Below are 15970 nucleotides of genomic sequence, written 5' to 3'. Positions count from 1 at the left end.
TAGCTGACTGAAGCCCATAGGCTTTTGAGAATAGTACAAAGGTAACTTACACACACACACACATATTTTGTTTCTTATGTAACATTGTTACATAAGAAAACATTTGAAAACACTCAGAAGATGGTGTACGGACAATGGACTATATTGACCTATGGTATATACAATACCAACATTGTATCAATATAAAAAATATCTTGTTGCCACAAAATATAAACACATAAAATGTCTGTCACATCACTTCAATCTGAACTGCTCAGCTCTTGGCCAATGTGCTTGCCTTGCACTGTTCCAGCTGTCAGCTAACACAACAGGCTAGTTTCTGAACTCTGCTCCCAGTGCAGGGGGTTAAGGAGGTGGGGAGGGAGGGGTAGAAGAACGGGGTAAATTGGATTTACTCTGACCGTGGCATAAAATGTTTTCCCATGTTGATCAGGGAATATAATTTTCTTGGCTCTCTTTGGATCTGAGAACATATTTTGTCAAGATTGTATTCAATCAGAAACCCAACTGAATCAAGATTTCAACCGGTGCTGAAAGTGGTCGTTAGCCCCCTGGCTAGTGGGAAGTACTGAATAGAAGAGTCTTTCCCCCAACACCTCTGGACCCAAGACCTCTACTAGATGTAAGTAAGCCACATGTAATTTAATCCTCCTGAGCTCCATGGAGGACTACACATAAGACGTGTTAACTCATAAAATATCTTCCCCATTGCAGATAACATAAAAACGCAGTGTGTGCCAATTTTCAGCAGGGCTTAAACAGAATTGATTGTCTTCCAGTTTTAGCCGTATTGCAAAGGATCGCCCAAGCTAGAGGATGAAGTTTGAAAACATTCTTGAAGAGACCGATGGCTGTGGATGGTTTCAGATACTCATCATCACTCTGCTCTGTGTCCCTCGAGTGATACTGCCATTTAATTTCCTACTTCACAACTTCATAGCAGCCGTGCCTGCACATCACTGTGCTCTGGACGATGCGGGAGTCATTAGGAATCTGACCCAGGAGCAGAGACTGACTGTCAGTGTTCCTGTAGAGGAAGACGGGACTCCAAGCTCCTGTAAGATGTTCCTAGAGCCCCAGTTCCACCTCCTGATCAACCCCAATGACAGCGACCTTGTTAAAGTTCCCTGTCAGAATGGATGGGTATACGACAACAGTACTTTCAAATCCACTATAGCTACAGAGGTAAAAATCTGCATTTACTTAATGTGATATGAGTGGGTCACTGATACTTACAGTAGTCCAAACTTACTGACAATGTTGATAGAAATAAATGTATATTTATACAGCAACAGGCAATATGCTTTGGCCCTTAACGAGAATGTTATGAAAATACTTAATAGTGAACCAAACAGCAATCACTAGGAATTCAGCATAAAAATATTCTACTTTTCCTTTCGGAGGTACAGTATTCCCATGCTAGAATATAGTCTGTCTCAATATAGTATATAGTAAAAAAGTATATACAATACAAGTAATACAATTAATATGTTATTGTCAAATTAAATGTAGACTGATTGCAAGTTTGGGCTTAATTATGGTCAATTAGTCATATTTTAATTATGTTCCAGCCCCCCAACAATTCACCAGCGGATTAAAGTCGATTTGTATTAGCAAAGATTTTGTAGACAGTGTCTTGACCCTGTCTACAACACAATACCCAAACGGAAACCTCTGTGAAACCATTACAAGAGAAAACATTTTTAATGAGGCATCCCAGAGTTATTCAGTTATTTTGTAATTTACTGGTTTGTTGTTTTACCAAATTACATCTAATACTGTCTCAGTGCAAAGCAAAGCTACCTGATTTGCCACATCGAAACATATAGGCAGAGAACATTGCTTTATGAAACCATTTGCCAATTTTTGAAGTTTTATCTACAGAAATATGTACCTGCAGTTTCAAGGGCTCATTACCCCATGTTGTCGGGATCTGAATTATCACTGTCCTCCCTCTAGTTCTGATATGACGCTGTCATGCTGTCTCTGTCATTGACACAGTTTTTTGATCTAGACTGCTAACATTAATGTAGGATTTCGCTGTTGATGCTCAACAACTTTACTAAAGACATTTGTCAAGGGCACAAATTGTAAACCCTAAGGCACTTTTCACCCAAATATTTGTGAGTTCTACTTAAAGGTAGTAAGGTCTTACCAATGACAGATAATGTGACATTTACTTCCACAAAATTTTAACTTCAACTCAAGTTTGGAATTAACATATTCCCAGCATTCTCTACAGTAGGTTTATATTTTGGAATTGTTTTATTGTTTTTGACATGTACGTTGACTGATTGATTAATCTTAGCAACAGAAAATATCAAATAGATACATTTTCTCAAGTAATCCAATCATGAAGTAATTTTTTTGCAACTGAAATTATTGTAAAAAAAAAAAATTATCCAGCTAATTATTGCAAACCAAACCTGGATTCCAGTAGGAATTACCCATCCCTTTCAGGCCAGTGCCTTTGTTAGGATTGCCCAATTCTGCTAAAGTTACAAAATGTACAAATACAGTCATGGGTGGTAACCCTAGAGTTCACATGAAAGGGCAATGCATAGTGGAAAATGATATTGGAGATGTGGCTTAGTGAGTGTGTTAAGCTAATAAAACTCAAATCTGGATAGTCAGAACTGTTGTCACTTACAGTGGGGCAAAAAAGTATTTAGCAATTGTGCAAGTTCTCCCACTTAAAAAGATGAGGGAGGCCTGTAATTCTAATCATAGGTACACTTCAACTATGAGAGACAAGCCTCTCTCATCTTTTTTAAGTGGGAAAACTTGCACAATTGGTGGTTGACTAAATACTTTTTTGCCCCACTGTATGTCACTTAATTACAGATAGTGATGGGAATAAAGTTTCTGAGATTTAAATGAAAAGTATTTTGTAAGTAGTTTGCAATGAAAAGGTATGTTTAATTAGCCCTAAGCCTGTATGTTCTGCAAACTTTTGACTTAATGATTGTTTATTTTAGTAACTTCAAAATATTTAGGCGACTGATTGAGTTCTGCTAACCTATTCGGGTTTACAGTGTATTTGGTTTTTCTTTTTTCGTTTGATTGCCAAATATATCTGTGTAACGTTTTTTACCAAATCAACAACAAAAAATTCAGCTACAGATTTCTATTCTTCTTTTGATAATTTGTCCTCTTTCTCTAAAGTGGGACCTTGTCTGCAACAGAACAGCCATGAATAAAGTGACAGCCACCATTTTCTTTGTTGGGGTGATGATGGGAGCTATAGCCTTTGGTACCCTCTCTGACAAGTATGTCCATTCATTGCAATTCATGATTTATCAATTCAGCCATAACGTAGGATAACATTATTAGTGGGTACCTTTCTTGAATGCTCTATTCCAGGTTTGGGAGGAAGCCTATGCTATTGGTGTCTTACATCCTATCCATCGTTTTTGGATTTTCCTGTGCATTCTCTAACTCCTATACCATGTTCATAGTGATGAGATTCCTTACAGGTTTTGGACTTACAGGCATCAGCATCATCTCCACTGTTCTCAGTAAGCAAAGTTCTACAGCTTTTCATACTTTTAACAATGTTTTAGCATAATGTTCTGACAGCAACCTGCATCCTGGGCAGTTCTTAACTGCCCAAGCAAGAAATGCAGAGGGAAAACCCTCTTCCTCAATCAAGTGGCCCCTTGATGGTTCTTTATTGGTTCCTGGCTACGCAGTAGCAAACACTTTTGCAGACACGTTTACCACTGACTTTTGAAAGAGAGAATAAATCAAAGTCAGTTTTTTAACAATTGTACAGTTGAATTGAATGAAAACAAAGACTGTTTATTTTGTTGGGTAACAAACTAATGATGAGAGAACTGTTTTTGTGTTGCATCTGCATATTTGCTGATAATCACAGCCGGTGACAATAGCTACAGTCAGAGTTGAAGAGTTACAGAGTACATAGAATCAGTTAAATACAATCAGATTACAATACAATAGTTACTGTAACCCTCTATTTTGCAACAATTTAAATTCTATATTTATTTATGATTTTTGGTTGAAAAAGCAGATGATTACTTTCTCATTTCTCTTTCATTAGTCACATTCAATTCAGCAAGTCCAATCACAAATCACAACATCACTAGGATGACACACCAAATGCAATAGATGGAACCTTTGTGTCTTATAATGTCTAATAACATTCATTCAAAAGAAAGTAATCGGGACACTGTGATATCAAAGCCGAGTGAGAAGCACCTCAGGTTGGTATGCAACTCATTCAACACTGGTGTACTCAATGCTAGGTTAGCTAATGTTACCTCAGGTTGGTATGCAACTCATTCATCACTGGTGTACTCAATGCTAGGTTAGCTAATGTTACCTCAGGTTGGTATGCAACTCATTCAACACTGGTGTACTCAATGCTAGGTTAGCTAATGTTACCTCAGGTTGGTATGCAACTCATTCAACACTGGTGTACTCAGTGCTAGGTTAGCTAATGTTACCTCAGGTTGGTATGCAACTCATTCAACACTGGTGTACTCAATGCTAGGTTAGCTAATGTTTCCTCAGGTGACAATGTGAAGTAGACAGAAGCTACTGTAATTGGGAGAGATGCATCCAGGAGCCATTTAAAATAGGAGGTGGGTTTTCCCTGAGCGCATCATTCCTGGTCAGATAACAACTGTGGGACACAGTCAGACCCAACTCAAATGTTAGATTCCATTACCATGCAGTTTAAATGCAGTTATGAAGTATCATATAATATGTTAACAGAGTCAATGTAATATTGTAGTTAGTGTTCTTAAAGAGGTATGAGAGCAACTTGATGTAAAGTAATACCAGGTATGAGAAAAATGTATTGTGAAGAGCTACCCAAAAATATGGTTACTATTTTTAACTATGTCCTTTCTTCCAAGGTGTTGAGTGGGTGGACATTAAGCACCGGGCATTAATAGGTATATCTGGCAGCTTGGCCTGGTCGGTTGGCAACATAATGCTAGCAGGCATTGCATATCAAGTGAATGATTGGCGGCTGCTGATGATTGCTGTCTCTGTTCCCTTGAGCTTGGCAATCGTAACTTGGTGGTAAGATTTCTGTGAAATCTGTTTTTGAGAAGTTTCTTGACATGGTTGAAAATACCTGTGTGATACACATCTCCAGTTGTATGACTAGCTCCATTCACCACCGAGTTGTGGGAGGACTGTAGAATACAATTTACTACAGTATATTAGTAAACTGTATGTTTGGTGAAACATGAGTGAAATATTTCATAAAATGTGTCCCCAGGATTTTGCTTACATGTCTTCCATTGAGGATAAATGGGTGAGGGCTCAGAGGTGGACTCGTCCATCACCCGGGCTGAAGTCACAGAGGTGGTCAAGAAACTCCTCGGTGGCAAGGCACCGGGGGTGGATGAGATCCGCCTTGAGTACCTCAAGTCTCTGGATGTTGTGGGGCTGTCTTGGTTGACACGCCTGTGCAACATCGCATGGCGGTCGAGGACAGTGCCTCTGGGATGGCAGACCGGGGTGGTGGTCCCTCTTTTTAAGAAGGGGGACCGGAGGGTGTGTTCCAACTATAGGGGGATCACACTTCTCAGCCTCCCCGGGAAAGTCTATGCCAGGGTTCTGGAGAGGAGAATACGGCCGATAGTAGAACCTCGGATTCAGGAGGAACAGTGTGGTTTTCGTCCGGGCCGTGGAACACTGGACCAGCTCTTTACCCTCTACAGGGTGCTGGAGGGTTCATGGGAGTTTGCCCAACCAATCCACATGTGTTTTATGGATTTGGAGAAGTGTGTCCTGACTGTGTCCCTTGCGGCATCCTGTGGAGGGTGCTTCGGGAATATGGGGTCCTGGGTCCTTTGCTAAGGGCTGTCAGGTCCCTGTACGACTGAAGCAGGAGCTTGGTCCGCATTGCCGGCAGTAAGTCAGACTTGTTCCCAGTGCATGTTGGACACCGGCAGGGCTGCCCTTTGTCGCCGGTTCTGTTCATAATTTTTATGGACAGAATTTCTAGGCACAGCCAGGGGCCGGAGGGTGTCAGGTTTGGGGACCACACAATTTTGTCTCTGCTTTTTGATGATGTTGTCGTGTTGGCCCCTTCAAACCAGGACCTTCAGCATGCACTGGGACAGTTTGCAGCCGAGTGTGAAGCGGTGGGGATGAGAATCAGTACCTCCAAATCCGAGGACATGGTCCTCAGTCGGAAAAGGGTGGCTTGCCCACTTCAGGTTGGTGGAGAGTGCCTGCCTCAAGTGGAGGAGTTTAAGTATCTAGGGGTCTTGTTCACGAGTGAGGGAAGGATGGAACAGGAGATTGACAGACGGATCAGTGCAGCTTCTGCAGTAATGCGGTCAATGTATCGGTCTGTCGTGGTGAAGAGCTGGAGGAAGTGTCTGGGGAGAGGGAAGTCTGGGCATCTCTGCTTAGACTGCTGCCCTCGCGACCCGGCCCCGGATGAAGCGGAAGAAGATGATGATAAATCACACATGCAAGATAACTACTACAACTACAGGGGAGGGTGGGGAAAGGTGCTGCTTGAGATGAGTGGTTGGTACATTAAGTTATTTAAGACAATAGCTATGCTCCGGCATAGTTTAGAGTTTCTGGGAACTAGATTAGGTCCTTATTGAAAAATAATAGGGCTGTTTGACATCAATTTACAATGTTAGCTTGAAATCCAAATAAAGTCAAATGAGAAAGCAGACTTTATTTAACCGCCATGTCAACATGTTTTTACATGGCATTGTGTATTTTAAGCTTTTATGTTTTTATTTGTGTCTGAGTATTTCTTTAAAATTTGTAGACAATGCGAGTAATCACAATATTTTGAGTGCAGTAAAATGACTGTTAAATTTGGTGATTAAATGATTAAATCTGACAGCCCTAAAAAAATATTCTAGTTGGAGTCAGGTTTGTGCCCTCACATTTCCTACTGTGTGCTGTGAAATCATTAATGCTATTTTGTTTTCACACATTTTAATGATTTCTTCCTAACTGCAGGTGGCTTCCTGAATCTGCCAGGTGGCTCATAGCCAACGGTGAAGTGGAAAAAGCTCATCTTTACCTCCAGAAATGTGCTTATTTTAATAACAAAAAGGATTTTCTGTCTAAAATCAAACCTGAGGTAAATGCAAGCGTTTTCTGTTAGTTATTATTATGTTACATTGGCCATACAAACAGCAAACTTGATCTAACCATGTCTCTCTCCCATGCCTACTGCTTAGGACCTATCCAATGTGGTTGTGGTGGATAAAAGTAACAAGACCTATTCTTACCTGGACCTGGTGAGGACACCAAAGATGAGGAGACTGGCTCTACTAACAGGCATAGTGTGGTGACTATTCCCTTTCTCATATCTGTAAAAAAATATATATACCACAGCTTATTGTTTAATTCTCTGTACTGTCCTTCGTAGTTCAGGGACTTGGTGTAATGTTTCCAGGAAGTGTCCCAGTTCTTTTGTGAGTTAGCTGCAAAATATGAAGAGAAACATCATGTAGCATTTTTGTGTCATCACCTTACAGGTACGGAGTGGCCTCAACATACTATGGGATCAGTTTAAACATTACAGGGTTTGGTCTGAGTGTCTACCTCACCCATTTTATCTTTTCTGCAATCGAGATACCCGCCAAGATTATAGTCTACTTCTGTCTTGATACCTTTGGTCGAAAACTCTGTCAAGCAAGCACCCTTCTTCTAGCAGGAACATGCATTGCCATCAATATGTTTGTGCCTAAAGGTGACTACAAAAATAAGCCATTTTAAATGCTTACAAATGCTTTATAAATTATAGCTAATTTTGTATATGTAATTATTTTAATGCTCACACTGTCTATGAACAAATATTGTTAACAAAGACATACTTATTAATTTATATTTAATATATTGTTTATTACATGTTAATCAATGAGTTACCCTACATTAAGAAATAACGATATTCTGAGATGGTAATGATCTAGCATCATTGTTACAGTGCCCCCTGGTTAAGAGACGAAACAGTCATGGTGAGTATATGCTGATCTTCCTCTGCTCTGTACAGGTCAGTGGCACCTTCGCACCATTGTGGCCGTGCTTGGGAAAGGCCTTTCAGAGGCTTCCTTCACCACAGTCATCCTGCACACAACTGAAATATACCCTACTGTCGTAAGGTAAGATTTACCTGTGTATTTTCATAGCAAAACACCATTTGGAGTTGAAGTCCAGAAACGTTCACAAATACACACTTCAACCGTTATTTTACCAGGTTGTCCCACTGGATTAAAAAGATTTACTTTTTCAAGGAAGTCCTGTGGAATACAGATACTGTGCCCATATTAGAACACCCTCAGACTCAGTAGGAGTTGTTTCAGCCCCACATAACCAAAATTTTCCCTCAAACAGACAAAATGGTTTGGGCTACACTAACTTCATGGCTCGGTTAGGCGTGTCCATAGCACCCCTCATCATCCTGTTGGAGGAGGTGTGGAAGCCCCTCCCTGAAGTCATCATCTGTTGTGTGTCCATTTTATCTGGTCTGGTGGCCTTCCTCCTTCCAGAAACCCACAATGTAAGGCTGCCAGAGACCATTGAGGACATTGAAAAAACAAGGTAAGCCAGCCCACGTTACAAACTATGTCAGTGTTATTTGTACTGTCCAGTAGTAAAATGTGACATGTCGTGTGTAATAACAACATACATGAACAGAATGTTTCCCTCTCACTCAAGAAAAAATTCCATATCTTTCCCACAACTGGAGAAGACTGAAATTCCTCTGAAGTAACAGAACAGTAATGACCTGCGTCAATGACTGAGATGTCTACTTATAGATGCAGTATAAAGGTTTTGTTTGATTTCAGACAGTATTCTTCTAAGCGCTTTTCACAAAATAAAACATTTTGTGTACAACGTCATCCACTTTGTACTGTTCTCAACAGTATCTTGTTTTAGGCTGCATACAGTATGCTTTTTGAAGCTTTGTGTCATATTTGGGTGAAGTTTAGCTTTCTCTCCTGTGGATTCAAGGTGAAGCCGGGGACACGTACTGCACCTGAGCACAAAATCTTACGCTTGTTATCTGATTACCCACGTTGAACATATTGGCAGAGGATATTGCTTTGTAATATAATTTGCCAATTATTTATGTTTTCTCTACCACTATGAGCAGAAATATATACCTGCAGTCACAAAGACTTGCTGCCTGCTGCTGTCGGACTTGAATTATTGTATCACTGGCAACCCTCTTTTTCTCACATGAGGCTACCATGCCGCTGCATTGTCACTGTTTGTTGACCTACACTACTAACATTATGCCATGCTGTTGATGCTCAAGTACTTTACTAAAGATGTTTGTAAAGGACACACGGTATCACAAAGTCTTCTTATGATTGTCTTGCTTTTCCCTTATGATAGAAAAACATATCTACATTCGGTGTTGATGTTACATTAGGTTAGCTAGCAAGTTATCTTCCCCAGATCTGGTTAGATATTAGTTAGCCTTTCAACTATCCAGCTAGATCTGATGTTACGCACCCATGCCCACAGACTTGTTGATCTTAACAACAAACCAGGCAAGCCTAGTTTGGCCAGCCCGCAATAGAAAGAGCTACCATCGTGAGATTAGAGCCCAGATTGCCCACATGAAAGGCCATGTCATTAACCGCTACACCACATGGATGTACATTTGCTGGCTGTCAGTATAGACAAGAGGCTTCTGTATATCCTGAACAATCCTCTTTTGCCACTGGCCGTTTTAATAGTTAATTGGCCATAAGTGAATGACATTGATACAGTTAAACTGACTAACGTTTCTTACTAAGTTTACCTCCACCACAAATAGCGTCTATGTACGCGTTTTGCCACTGGCCGTTTTAACAGCGTATTAGCCAGTAATATGCTTTACCGATAACTATTAACTTACTGGAAAAGTTATAAGAATTGAGCAATTGCTAGCGAGTCTGCCAAAGCTATTTCATTTCATGGCATAAGAACGTATTTTTTTCTTTCATGGCAAAACAACTTACATTTTTCTTTCATTCGTGAATGACATTTACACAGTAACAATCAATAAAGGCAACGATAACTAACGGAAAAGACGAGAGAATCGTGGAATCTACCAGAAATAATTAATAAATGTTGTTGCTCTCAGTAGATTCGATGGCTTTTGCCACTGGCCGTTTTAACAGCTTATTAGCCAGTAATAGGCTTACTAGTATCTACTAACTAAGTATAATCATAAGAACTGAGCACTTGCTGGCGAGACTGAAGATTAACTATTCCATGCCAGAAACAGTCGCAATATAACCGTATACAGTTTCAATTAAGGCTCACTATAACGTAACTATGTTTTTAAGCCAGCAAATGGGTTGTTCTATCCTGACCCAAAACGCATGCACAGATGCGTACTTCGAAAATCCACCAGAAACAGTCACAATATAACCGTAAACCGTTTTATTTCATGCTTACTATAATCTAGATATTAACGGTTTTAGACAGCTAAGTTTACAAATCATGAAACAAATTCATATGTAAATACCTTATCAATGCCAATATTACAGATGTTTTAACTAAATATTTAGCTACAAAAAATGCTTGTGATTAATTTTGTTAAGCTTGTAATTAGCTTTCTAAAGGATCCAAACATTTATTTTGACCCCTCCTACTGGCACCCATAACACCGATTTTTACTTCCTCTGGTGTCAATTCTACAATTTCAATTCTACAATATCAAGTCTATACAATTTCTGATTTCAGAACTGGTGTAGGACTCATGGCGTGCAGAGTTCTCTAATTTTAGCGTTGCTTTTATAATAACCCTTTCCTCTTTTTCACTTGAGGTCGTTGAAACATATTTTGTGCACCTTATATTGTAGGTTTTGTATCCATCACTTGTTTCTGTAGTTGATGTATTTGAAGGTAATTTACAGTCAAACTATACAGTAGGCTACATCAATAAATCATTAATATATATCTGCATATTGCAAGGATTGTCACTGACTGATTTTTATTCCGCTTTTTTGCTGCCATGGAATTCTGTACCTCCAATGAAACTGACATTTTGTATAATTTACAGTTGGTCTGTTACATCATTTGTCGTTGATGTCATTTGTGTCAATTAAAAAACTATTCTTGTTTTCAGTGACCACCAAGCCAAAGACATACCATTGCAAGAGGACAGGACAACCCAGCAAACCACATAAATAAGGTACAAATACAGATATGAACAAATGTGCAAGGGAAGTAGACAAAAAACATAAAATTACATTATACACAGCTAGGCCCTGCTAGATATGATGCTCAGCGGGCACAATGAACAGATAAAAGCTTGGTTAATTTGTTTCTGGGTGAGGTGAGATGAAAGTGTCGAGTTCAATAGTGTTTGGACAAGCTTTCCAGTCATGTTGACTGAGGCAAAAACGTATGACAGCCAAAGGACACGTTGTTTCCAGGGTGGACCAGCATGAGATATCTAGCAGATGATCAGTTAAATGTGGAGTAGAGGATGTTGAGGACTGAGCCAAGGTAGACGGAGAATTTGTCTGAGAGGGTCTAAAAGTTGGGAGAAATCTGTCTGGGTGTTGGCTATGTAGCATGGCATGGGCCAGCTGACCAACGTGTAACTGGCATGAGTGTTGTAGGTGGCCCTGGTGACAATGTACATGCATGTTGTAAATTACATTACAACTACTTTTTGCATAACTTTTTTTTACATGACATTACTTTTTAGGAGCAAGCCTTAATCAATGCAATAATCAATGATTGGCATGATGGTAATTTTTGCGAGGGTGTTCGTTGGCAGCATGGGTGAAGGATGCCTCATTACGGGAAAAGAAAACAGTTCTGAATTGAACTCAATATAGGCCAAAGGCGGTATGTGGTAGAATGTAGGTTTTGTCATAATACAACTTGACCCATTTTTGGGGAGGGTGTGCCAGGGGAAAATTGGTGGTTATATACAGGGTATTTTAATAAAGGTGGAGGATTGAGTTACCTGCAGGAACATATTAGTTATATACTTGATTAGAGTTGACCCAAAATCACATTTTGAGGAAATCCTATAGATGCAACCAAAGGTTTTGACTGCAGGCCCTTGAGGCCCATGAGGACTCTACTTATATATTATGAATATTAACATAAACAACATAAACAATATATTACACATCCAGACCTAAATGAAAGGGTTAAACTATTTCATTAATCGCAGACGTCATGTACTGCATCTTTAACTTTGTTTTGACTTAACATTAAAAAACTTGGGCAGGATAAGATTGAGATAGTTTGTTTGCAATACTGTGGGATTTCAGATGTTTTTAAAAGGGTATTCAAGTGAAAATTAGCAATTGAACCAATAACAAAATACCTATGTTGAACACTATTGAAAGCACTTTGTCTACAAAGATTGGAGTAAACCAAGCTAAAGTTTTGGTTTTTAATTGATTAAAGTTGACCTATGAATTAATAATTTTTTAAGAATATGGAGAACCGAAAGTTGACCTTTACAAACCTTCAAGAATAGTGATACCAGTAACCAGGAAATGAAACGAGAACACTAGTCATGTGGAAGAGGCTATTTCTGATATGAATGATAATGATTCCTGTTTTGTTTTACTAAGATGTAAGAGATGCAGTCTCTTCTCTGGAGTAAGGACCAATCAGAGAAATGGAGTCGTCTGTAGATGCTGTTCTTTCGTAATGGCGCCACATGAGGGCGCTGAAAGAGTTGAATTGTTAAATTAAAAAATACCAAAATATTTCACTTTTGCAACATAGTATTCAAATACAGATAGTTTCCAATGAATAAATGCATAGTATCCGATTATTAAATCCCTCTTGCCTTTTCACAATAAACAGTATAAACCTCAGTGACAATTTAACATTCAATAAGTAGGCATTTCACATTTCACAACAAATGCATGTCATATAATTAGGCATGCCTATCTATTCTTTGGAATGAAATTGCACCAATTGCCTTATGGGATTCTACTTGGCTTATGGAGATTATATTGTTGCAGACTCACTACAAGAGGCCATAAATGGTCTTATTACCACTCAACCTTCAATCATTTACACTTGCTGAGCTTTGAGACACTTATTCAAATGGCAGAGTTGCAAGTATACACACAAATGGAGGGCTGATGGAAAGAGAATCCTATGGGATTTAACTTTCCTGTGCCCCTCAATCATAAATACTGTAGTTGAAGGTACTTTGCCATTTCCATTCCAGTGAAGCCAGATTACCCAATGCTCACCTCCTATTGGTCTACATGGTGCTGTAGCACCTAAACACAAAGGTGCGGAGTGCAAAGGCCTTCCTGCGTTGTTTCCCATTGGGTATTTAAAGGTTTTGTAACGCACTGACCCACCTTCAGAATCACCATAATCATCGATGGATGATGGAGAATCAAAAGTATACATTATACAAACATTGGACAGGCTGAAAACCTAAAAATATTAGTGATACCAGTTACCAGGAAATGAAATGAGAGGAGGCTATTTCTGATTGTTTCATTATTAATGATAACTTCCTGTTTTATTTAGATGTAAGACATGCAGGCTCTTCCCCTGGAGTAAGGGCCAATAAGTGAAATGGAGGTGTAGAATGCTGGAGACACAATTCTTCCATGATGATGTCACAAGAGGAAGTGTGAGGATGTTCCACGATGTTCCACTGAGAGGTTTCTCCGTGAATGACAATTCAATGCTTGATCTGCCTTCTCTAACATTTGTGTCCTTCGTGTCCTTGAAGTAACGTGTAGATTTAGAATTTTTGTATTCCTTTAACTAATTCAGCAATGTAAGGGGCAACAAAGTGGCCAAGCAATTAGTGAATCTGAAGTGTGTTAGACAGAGTTGAAAAGCTGAAGAATCTGTCGTTCCACCAGGCAATGAACCCTAATTGCTTCCACATTGATTTCTGTAAAGAATATATTCTTAATCACTTGGTTAAATAACAGTAAAAAAAAATTACAAGTTATATTATCATGGAGTGTCAGCAGTAGCCTACATATTAAAGATAACTTGCAAGTGTTACTGTTGTCATGTATTAGGCTTAGAAATTATTCCAAATGTAAATAAAAAAAATATTATCCCAGATATTTCATTTAGCCTAAAGTTTGGATGAACAGTCAACCAGGTTAAGTGGCAGCTAGTAAAATGTGTTTTATTTGACTAGCCAGGCAAAGTTGTATGCCTGTCAAGTGGAACATGGTCATATCTACGCTATGAGAAACAGTAATATCAAAAACTTGTTGTTGAACCCTCTGGCCCAGAAAACTCACTTAGAAAGCTGCAAGCTGGTGATTCCAACTTCCAAGACAGGCACACAAACATAGGAGCATAGAAAGCAAGTTGTTGTAAGAAGCCTGGGAATCTCACCTCTGTCTATTGCCGAGTAAATACAACCATCTGTTTATCCCTTCTTCAGTAGGATTAGGCCTAATTAGGTTGAGTGTTATCAGTGACAGAACACAGAGCATCAGCTATGAAGGCCCAATGTTTATCTTGTTGCCGTTTTTCTGAAATGTCATTTTATTTGGCCTCACAAGTAACTGCATTTCTTTGGTTGTGGGGTGGATTCTTCCCAAACTCTGACCTGATGGACATTTCATAATTTTTTTAATGAATTAAAATTGTGTAATCACATGCAATTGCAAATGCTTTTTTTTTTACAACAATTCACATTTGCATGATTGTACAGCAAAATTAGACCTTTAAGTTAGTTATTGTTACTATTTAAATAACTGTACATACTGCTATACAGTGGGGAGAACAAGTATTTGATACACATTTTGCAGGTTTTCCCACTTACAAAGCATGTAGAGGTCGGTCATTTTTATCATTGGTACTCTTCAACTGTGAGTGATGGAATCTAAAACAAAAATCCAGAAAATCACATTGATTTTTAAGTAATTAATTAGAATTTTTTTGCTTGACATAAGTATTTGATACATCAGAAAAGCAGAACTTAATATTTGGGACAGAAACCTTTGTTTGCAATTACAGGTTTACACACACTGACCAGGTTTGACCAGGTTTGCACACACTGCAGCAGGGATTTTGGCCCACTCCTCCATACAGACCTTTCCCAGATCCTTCAGGTTTCTTTGCTGTCGCTGGGCAAAACTTTCAGACTTTCAGCTCCCTCCAAAGATTTTCTATTGGGTTCAGGTCTGGAGACTGGCTAGGCCACTCCAGGACCTTGAGATGCTTCTTACGGAGCCACTCTTTAGTTGCTCTGGCTGTGTGTTTTGGGTCGTTGTCTTCCTGGAAGGCCCAGCCACGACCAATCTTCAATGCTCTTACTGAGGGAAGGATACATGGCCCCATCCATCCTCCCCTCAATACGGTGCAGTCGTCCTGTCCCCTTTGCAGAAAAGCATCCCCAAAGAATGATGTTTCCACCTCCATGCTTCACGGTTGAGATGGTGAATGATAATGATTCCTGTTTTGTTTTACTAAGATGTAAGACGGTTCTTGTGGTTGTATTCATCCTTTTCTCTCATTAGACATCATGACCTTCTCCCATTCCTCCTCTGGATAATCCAGATGATCATTAGCCAACTTCAGACGGGCCTGGACATGCTCTGGCTTGAGCAGGGGGACCTTACGTGCGCTGTAGGATTTTGATCCATGATGGCGTAGTGTGTTACTAATTGTTTTCTTTGAGACTGTGGTCCCAGCTCTCTTCAGGTCATTGACCAGGTCCTGCCGTGTAGTTCTGGGCCGATCCCTCACCTTCCTCATGATTGATGCCCCATGAGGTGAGATCTTGCATGGAGCCCCAGACCGAGGGAGATTGACCGTCATCTTGAACTTCTTCCATTTTTTTATAATTGCGCCAACAGTTGTTGCCTTCTCACCAAGCTACTTGCCTATTGTCCTGTAGCCCATCCCAGCCTTTTGCAGGTCTACAATTTTATCCCTGATGTCCTTACACAGCTCTCTGGTCTTGGCCATTGTGGAGAGGTTGGAGTCTGTTTGATTGAGTGTGTGGACAGGTGTCTTTTATACAGGTAACGATTTCAAA

The 15970-nt window shown here is 39.6% G+C and overlaps 1 protein-coding gene across 2 annotated transcripts; it reads left to right on the top strand.

Annotated features, from left to right (window-relative positions):
* Positions 1 to 409: 409 nt before the first annotated feature.
* LOC105021435 (solute carrier family 22 member 7) lies at positions 410 to 14530 on the top strand. Of its 2 annotated transcripts, XM_010889108.3 has the most exons (12): positions 410 to 622; positions 780 to 1185; positions 3166 to 3269; positions 3364 to 3518; positions 4881 to 5049; positions 6970 to 7093; positions 7194 to 7303; positions 7494 to 7708; positions 8009 to 8117; positions 8350 to 8556; positions 11084 to 11149; positions 13483 to 14530. In XM_010889108.3, exons 2-11 carry the CDS (start codon positions 817 to 819, stop codon positions 11142 to 11144), a joined length of 1623 nt encoding a protein of 540 aa, XP_010887410.1. In that variant the 5' UTR covers positions 410 to 622; positions 780 to 816; the 3' UTR covers positions 11145 to 11149; positions 13483 to 14530. The 2 variants fall into 2 exon arrangements, with proteins under 2 accessions (XP_010887410.1, XP_019902674.1); XM_020047115.2 differs by lacking the exons at positions 3364 to 3518; positions 4881 to 5049.
* Positions 14531 to 15970: the final 1440 nt, after the last annotated feature.

The sequence above is a fragment of the Esox lucius genome, chromosome 6, assembly GCF_011004845.1.
Source record: "Esox lucius isolate fEsoLuc1 chromosome 6, fEsoLuc1.pri, whole genome shotgun sequence".
Taxonomy (NCBI): Eukaryota; Metazoa; Chordata; class Actinopteri; order Esociformes; family Esocidae; genus Esox; species Esox lucius.
Note: the sequence above shows the minus strand (reverse complement) of the source record. Positions and strands in the feature narration are given on the sequence as shown.